This window comes from Alligator sinensis, unplaced genomic scaffold (genome assembly GCF_000455745.1).
Source record: "Alligator sinensis unplaced genomic scaffold, ASM45574v1 scaffold1032_1, whole genome shotgun sequence".
Classification (NCBI taxonomy): Eukaryota; Metazoa; Chordata; order Crocodylia; family Alligatoridae; genus Alligator; species Alligator sinensis.
Window position 1 is genome coordinate 335,232 of NW_005842450.1, and position 7,841 is coordinate 343,072.

The 7,841-nt window shown below is 51.3% G+C and overlaps 1 protein-coding gene across 11 annotated transcripts in view; it reads right to left on the reverse strand.

The window, feature by feature from the left end:
* Positions 1-5,002: 5,002 nt before the first annotated feature.
* Positions 5,003-7,841, reverse strand: part of BPIFB6 (BPI fold containing family B member 6) — a 31,039-nt gene continuing 28,200 nt past the window's right edge. For 10 of the 11 annotated variants that reach the window (XM_025212217.1, XM_025212221.1, XM_025212225.1 and 7 more), the window contains 5 exons: positions 7,768-7,835; positions 6,727-6,784; positions 5,807-5,870; positions 5,402-5,478; positions 5,003-5,315 (listed from right to left, as the gene is read on the reverse strand). In XM_025212217.1, the coding sequence (XP_025068002.1) occupies positions 5,283-5,315; positions 5,402-5,478; positions 5,807-5,870; positions 6,727-6,784; positions 7,768-7,835 (300 nt within the window). In that variant the 3' untranslated portion in view covers positions 5,003-5,282. The remainder of the gene's footprint in view (positions 5,316-5,401; positions 5,479-5,806; positions 5,871-6,726; positions 6,785-7,767; positions 7,836-7,841) is intronic. The other variant, XM_025212219.1, reaches the window with a different exon arrangement.

Genomic DNA, 7,841 nt, shown 5'->3' on the forward strand with positions numbered 1-7,841 from the left:
TGAATGGGCCACGCAGAGAGAGCTCAGATACTCTCAAGATGCAGAATGAACTTCTTCATCGCTCCCACCGTCCCAGTCCGTTCCCAAGGCATTTAGGACAAAACAGAGCAAAACGCACCATTCGCCCTGGTTGTAAAGCTACACGAGTGAACAGTTACAGAGAAGATAATTTAAGCCACGGTTATTTATGAAACCCTTAAAATAACTGTAACACAACAGGACCATATAAAAGCCACGCATAACATCACCCGTCTCCCTGCGCTGGTGCACTGAGGGTAAGTCTAAGAGACTACTCTTCGGACCGTCTTGTTCTTACCTTGCCGAGATCTTGGTCAGGAAGATGTATCTCAACCCCTCGTCCTCCTCTTCTGCCGGGCCTCTGCAACGGGCCCTCTTATATACAAAAAAATTGGTGGCAAGAACAAGGAAAATGGCGCAATTGAGGAAAGCCAAGATAATTGGTTGGGTGTTGAACAAATAACGTGTGGGTTTTGATGTCATCCAGTGCAAACATTTCCTTAGAGAAGTGAAAAGTCAGGTAAATTATTGAGCAACATATATCAAATGCAGGGGCCAGCTCCGTGATCCGCTGGTCTGGGGGGCCGGTCCCGCAGAGCCACTTCTCGCTGCTCAGGTCAGTGGGCAACACAGGGACCGATGCAAAGGATGGCCAAAAAGGGTATAAAAACTTTAAGAAAATCAGCAGCGAGTATTTTTCTGTGGGTTTCCACTGGACGGCATTTATATAAAAATAAAATAAAATCCCTATTTTAGGGGTGGGCGAGCCCCAGCAACGCGTCCTCTTGACCAATGCCCGGCCCCGCGGTAGCATTGGAGCCGGTCAACGCGGAGTCTCTTTGAGACCCGGGTCCCTGCCTCAGCCATCCAGTGCAACTCGCCGTGTGCCGAACAGGCAAGGGAATACAGCATATGGGCTAATGGTGAGCAGCTCGGGTGCAAAAGTCAGGGGGATGCTACGTGTTTGGCTTCTGGATCTTCATGCCACTGGTGCGCTCCAGGAGCTTGCCTTTTCCTGACTGGCCTGCTCTGCTCTGGGGATGGCGGACAAGCAGACCCTGCACCGACGAGCACGGTGCGGAGATTTCCTGCCCGGTGCATCGAGTGGTGGCAGGGCAGCCCGTGAGCACAGGCATGTCACCTAGGGCCAGACTCCGGGTCCGGGCGGGAGTCCGGCATGGCCGTGCGATGTGCTCCCTGCCCTGGGACCCAGTGAAGAGGGTCCTTGGAGGAGGGGGCAAGCACTGGCTGGGTAACTGCTTAGATGGAAACTCTTCATTCGATGCTTCTGACGACAAACGCGACTGCCTCGTGGGTTGTTCTGTAACCGAGGGGACCTTCCAAAAGGGCACCGTCTTGGCCTTAATACTTTGTGCAAACTTCTCGTGAAAAGACGGGTTTCCAGGAGATCAGCTCAGGTATCTTTTGTCACATGCTAATTCCAGCTTTGAATAGGGCATTATCTAAAAGCCAAGGGAGGGGGGCACAGGTACCAACGCACTTACAGTGTTGTCATTGTCCCATCAACTGGATCCGTCGGTCACCTCAAAAGCACAATGGGTTCCTGTGCTGGCTAGATCTTGACATTTGATAAAATAAGTGTACGCCAGCACGACAGTCTCATGTTATCGCCCCATCGCGTCCACGCCAGGCTATGAAAGCATCAAAACAATCAGCAAGAGAAGAGCGTAGCCAAAGCCCTGTGCAATAGCGGGCACTTCCCTTGCAAGGCACCTTTCCAACATGCTTGTATCTGGGCTTCCTACCAGCGGCGGGGCTACGGCGGTCCCTCACTTCGCACGCAGCAAAGAGGATGTCAAGGCCTGCGGCCCAGCTCCACGGTCCTCCAATAAAAACACTCTCCAAAGCCCAAAGAACAAGAAGTTAAAGCATCGCAGGAGGAAAGCAATACAGGGGATTGTTTAAAGGGAAAATTATCAAAAGGTGCAGCAGGCAGTGTGGGGCCAGCAAGCAACTCCCAAAAGTACATTTAAGGACAGATACATTCAAGACCTGACAGGACAAGGAGCAATGGGCTCCAGTCGCAGCAAGGGAAGTTGAGGTTGGGTATTGGGGAAAACTCTCACCAGGAGGGTGGTGAAGTGCTGGAGCAGGCTCTCCCGAGCGGTGGTGGACTCTCCATCTTTGGGGGTTTTGAAGACCCAGCTCGACAAAGCCGTGGCCGGGATGATGCAGTCGGGGCTGGTCCTGCTTGGAGCAGGGGGTGGACGGGATGTGACCTCCCGAGCTCCCTCCCAGCCCTCCTTGTCTCTGATAGCACGCGAAAGAGGAGCGTTAGACAGCTAGGACACAAGAGCAGTCATGGCAAACTCACGGGTGAAAAGAAAGACTGGAATCCTGGGTAGAAGATGTTCTGAGGTGTTAGGAGCATGTGAATGGTATATAATTCAGCTGTGCCTTGCACAGGGGACCTCACCAGCACAGCCTCGCGGCACGTCCCTTAGGGTTATGTAGGCTTGGCAGAATTCAATTTTTATTTTTTTCCCCATTACAACAGGTAATATCAATGTTTACTTTTAAGCATTTATTTCAGTGTTATTCATTAAAATGTTCAGGCTTGCATAAAATTAGGGCTGACGGGGGCAGACAATTTATTAAATGATAGTATACTATTCTTATAGTGCAAGTTAACTGCTTGGCATGACAAAAATAACGCCTGTAGGACTGCTGCCAGCTGAGCGCCAGAGCTGCCCTCGGTCCCCTCCTCTCCTTTTGCTCCCAGTCCCCTGGGGTTTCTGGGTGTTGCAGTCCAAACCAGAGTCAGCGCGGTGCTGTAGGCTTGCTCGCCCCGGCATCACGCACTCCACCGAATCCGGCCAAGCCTAGTGTTATGGGGAAGGCAGGGTAGCGTTGCACCTTATAGACTAACTAAACCGGAGATGCACATAAGCAGCAGCAAACGTCACCAGCTGATCGTGCATCCAGATCAACGAGCCCGAAGGCCGGCAGTGATGGGGGGCAGACGTACAGGGACACATTGCAAACGCAGGAACCGTGGTGGCTGCACCGATGTCAGCAGAGCGATCTGGGTGACATCAGTGCCACCCGAGAGTGGCATCTGGTCAGAAAGGATTTGAGGGCCCTTCTCCATCAGTGAATTGGGCACAGTGGGAGAATAAAACATGCTCACTCTGACTTAAAAATAGCAAGTAGAGGGGACCTCTGTGCTGCACCACTTCTGGAATATGTCCACAGGTCACTAAAGGACCCTTCAGATATACCCTTTGCAGCTCAAGGACCAGGGCCCTGGATGGGATCCTCCAGCCTCCAAGGACGGACTGGAGATGACAGCCTGCGCCGCGAAGCAATCTGTAGACGGGGCGGGCGGCTAATGCTGGGTCCTTCACACGTCTCCAGCTCCAGTCCAGCAGCACCAACACCCGCACCCAGCGATACACGTAACCATTGTGTCAGGCACCAGCATTTGGGAGTGCACCAAGTGATTTGGGGCCAGGCAGCTGGGTGTCACCTGGGGCTTTCAGTTCGATTTCCCTTTTTCCCCTGCGAGGTCACGAAAACGTCATTTGAAAGTTTTTCTCCTCCTAAGCGAATGCAAGTTTAGATGACTTGATTTTGCATTACTTGTGGCAGGGACAATAGTGAAGATCTTCAGGGCTCTTCTCTTTTATTATTATTTTTTAGCATTGAAAATAATGGGAAGAGACGGCACCGCAACTCCCACCGGGACACATCACCACACCGCTAAGCCGCTCTCTTCAGCGCTTTGGTTTTTTTTGAGGGGGACGATTTCTTGTGAGCATTACAAACTGAATGCCTCCTGTATTTGGTAATGAAGGCAGGATAACAATACTAGTGTTCATAGTTTGCTTCTCCAGGCATTTTCCGTGACAGTTAGCAAACACCTGCAACAACCCTTTCAAAGACCGTCTTAGTTCTGCATCAGCTACCGGCTGAATGATGTCTGCTGAAGTATTTGCAAATGCTTATTGTGAAAGCAGAGAGTGCCAAGTAATTTCTCCTTTCCATGCTTTACCGTAGATTATTTTTTTCCCTCCCCTGGGGACAATTTCTTGTAAACATGTGCAAAGACCTTTTCAACATTAACCTTTTAATTCTATAGCAGCTCCTGGATGAATGAGGTCTATTGATGTTTTTGTTGTGAAAGCAAAAGCCAAAAGGTAATATTTATTATATGCAAAGGTGGTTGCAATCGTGGAATACCATCTCGCTGTTCTGTGACCGTGAACAAAGCTGCCTAACAGAGTACCGCCCGATTTCACTTGCATGATTAAAAAGCCCCCAAAACAGGCATTCGTTTTCCATACAGCTGCAAGCCAAGGTGTGCAACGCACTGCAGGGGTTGTACTGCTCCCCGGTGCCCCCAACATCCAGATGACCACCTGCACATGAACGGTGAGAAAAGCCACAAGCTATACTATCGAGTCCCTGTCCCCGTTCATTAAAACACTTTCCTTCATTATTGGGTTTCTTTTAAAGCAAATCTGGACATTATGGGGGCACTTTTAGTAAGAAGGATACCCCTTTGCAAAGTGATGGCATTCAAAAAGGATGATTGCAAGCTTGGAAGACCAGGACTTTTATGGGACGGTGAAAATGCAGTCAAAGCATATGAAAATCATGTAACACATGGGCAGGCGCGGTTCTTTGGGGGGGACGTGATATCTTTGATTAGACCACCCAGGTCGACCCCGCTCCGGTTGGCGTCGCTGCAGGCATCAGACGCCGTATGGAGCAGGCCTCAGAAGTGCCAGACCCTTTCTAGACTCGCATCACAACCAGGTCAGCGATAAAATCGTAGCAGAGCTCGCGATTCTTGTGAATGACTCCGAATTTCCTGAAGAGAGGGTCGGGATGAGAAGCGCCAGACCAGGTCGGAGAGCATTGCCCAAACTGCTCGGCGGTGCTGAGCCCCCAGCCACCGTAAGAGCCACATATGAGTGTTAAAACCTCGATCGAAGAGAGACAACACAGCAATGCGGGGAAGGAAATGAGAATCTTTTATCACAAAAAGTGGAAGCCCGTTACCCACAAAGCATTGCCGCTCTAAACTCTTGGGAAGGTTAATACAGCACGGAGAAAAGGGCACGCGCACACCCATTGGATTGCACTAGAGACAGTAGTTACACGCCACGCTCCAATTATCGTGTGGCCTTTTCACTTTAGTTGTAGTGTCAAAATGTCAAATAGAAAAGCAAGCAAAATGCACAAGGCCTTGCCGTTCTCTCTCGTCCTCCTAGGGCAGCGACTCCTCCCGGTCAGACCTACTTGACGCGCACGTTCAGCACCAGGGCGCCCTGACAATGAGAGAAACAAAACACGAGCATCAGTAACGAGCTATTTCAGGGCTGCAGGTGGATGGGACAGAGCACGTGCCCCGTACCTCAGACATGCGGATCTCGGTGTGGCTGTATTTCAGGCCGAACAGGTAAGGCAGGGGCATCCCTTCTTGCAGCGCCGCTGGAACGGGAGCAGAAACCCTGGTTAACTGCCTCGAGGAGCTGTCAGTGCTCTTCGCGTGCCCCCTTCCCCATGCACAGCTCCTGCCGGGCGTGCTTTGCAATCATCTAAGAGGGACTTCCTTTTCCCATCTTCTGGTGCACATTAGCCCTACGCCCAGCACCGTTTTGCACGCCAGGCCCTGGACCAACTCCCCAGAGATGCTCCTTGTGACCAGCAAACCTCAGCAGAGCCCGTGCCACTGCCAGGAGAGGCCGGAGGTGCTAGTGGTCGGCATTTGCGAGAAGGTAAGCAGCTTCCAAAATGAAAACCATCTCGTTGCCCTTACCGTTGAGTGCTGGCACGTATGCAACCTGAATAATATCCGCCAAAAATCCTTTCAGTGGTGTCTCCTGAAAGAGAGCTGAAGTTATTCAGTCGGCTTTGTAATCATGGCAGCCACGAGCAACATTGCCTCGTTTGCTCTCGTTAACTCTCCCCTGACTGCCCCCGCTAGGCAGCGGCCCAGACCTGAAGCACGCTGCACTTTCCTTGCAAGGGTGAGCAGAAAACTATGAAACGGGGAAGAAAAATGTCTAAAAAGACATCCACGACCGATTATTCCCACCCCCATTTCTTCTACCAGCTCTAATGTTTCCTTTGGCCGCGACTCGTGGTCATTTCACGTAACGGGGGGGAGATCACGGAGCAGCGAGGCCGAATAGATCAGCTCCTCGACAAACCGCAAGTCCTGCTCAAAACGTTTCTGCACGGACATCATCCGAGCACCAAGTAAGACCTGCATCCCTCCCGCGCTGCGTGCTGAAGTCAAGGTTTGGGCTGGGGGAGCGAGGAAACAAGACCTTGCGGTGCCCGCACTGTCGATGCAGGAGAGATTTGCATCGCAGCGGCATGGCAAGCATTGGGGAGGGTGGTTGATTGGGCCCCAAACTCCCAGGGATGAGCGCGAGCGCATTCATCAGAGGGATCCCTTCCCGGTCGTTAATGCTTCGTGGCAAACGACACGATGGTTTTGCCGGTTAGTTTGTCACTGTAGCTTCAGCCACGCAGCTCGCAATACCGGTTTGATTTATGGCGCTACATCAGCTGGGTTTTCTTAAAAGGAAGCCGCTGCTAGGACCGAGGAGCATCGGCCTGGGCTCCCCAGGATGGATTCCAATAATAGGCATTTTATACAGACACGTCAGCACTCAGATTCATGGACACAATTATTATGTGGCATTTGCATCGGCGGTTCCCGGCACACACCGCTGAACTCACGTCAAAAGGGCCGACGGAGGAGGAGGACAGCTCCATTTTATACAACCTGCAGAAAGAGGAGAGAGGCGGTTTCACTCCCCCTGCATCGCACGTCTCCGGAGGTCTCCTTCCCCTCATCCTGGATCATTGCCCTCGACCGGCTGCTCCACTCCCGACAAGGGCCCGATGTCTGGTACCGTGGCCTTTGGGAAGCCTGGGACGTGGTATACTCCTGATTTACACCCGTGCCAAGAACACCTGGCTGCTTTTACTTACCAGACAGAGGAGGAAGCACGCTCGTTAACTTAGCATAGCTCCTGTTCGCCCTTCCCGTCCCGAGAGCTGGCCCAGAAACAGGTCCTGTGTCTCATGAATATTCATTCCCCCAACCTCAACCAGCGCAAGGAGGCAAAATCTGGACTTTAACTTTTTTTTTTTTTTTTTTTTTGGAAAATCATTGGTTTCAGTCACTCAAAACCCGTGGTTTCAGTGTTGTCTTTTTTTTTTAAAAATGATTGCAGCCATACTTAGGCTTAAATTTGGCAATGGCAAGTCATCCCAGAACAGAAAAGAGGCTGGTTTCCTTTGGAAAATGAAAAGCTTTGATAATGTCATATCTTTTTTTTTAAAACATTTTTGAGACAAAAAGAAAGGCAGCTGAAGCAGAGCCCTGCGCTTGGGCTTCACCGCGCGGGCATTTACTGGGGGGGAAAGATGACATTTAATCCCGGACCTGCTCTCCTGGCCAGCTCCGCCTGGCTGCGTTGGGACGGCGCCCAGCTCCATAGGAGATAATTATACATTAGGAAATAACGAATATCGCAGAGGAGGTGCGGGAGGAAGAGAAACCGAATCCCCTTTTTGTTCACTTGTCGTTATGATTTCCTCATCGTCTTTTAACCCCAAAGTGTCAGGACTCACTCCTGCCAGCCTACCCTCCCGCTGCTCGCGATGCTTTTCCTTCTGCTCCAAGGGAGGCAGCAGACGCGCACCAAGATTAGAGGCTCGCAAGGAGGAACCGTGGAAAGAAATGCTGGCAAGCCAAGGTACCTGTCCAGGGTGACAGAGATGTGCAGCTTCTCTTCATGAACAGAGAACTGGGTATCCAGATTGATGTGCTGCCA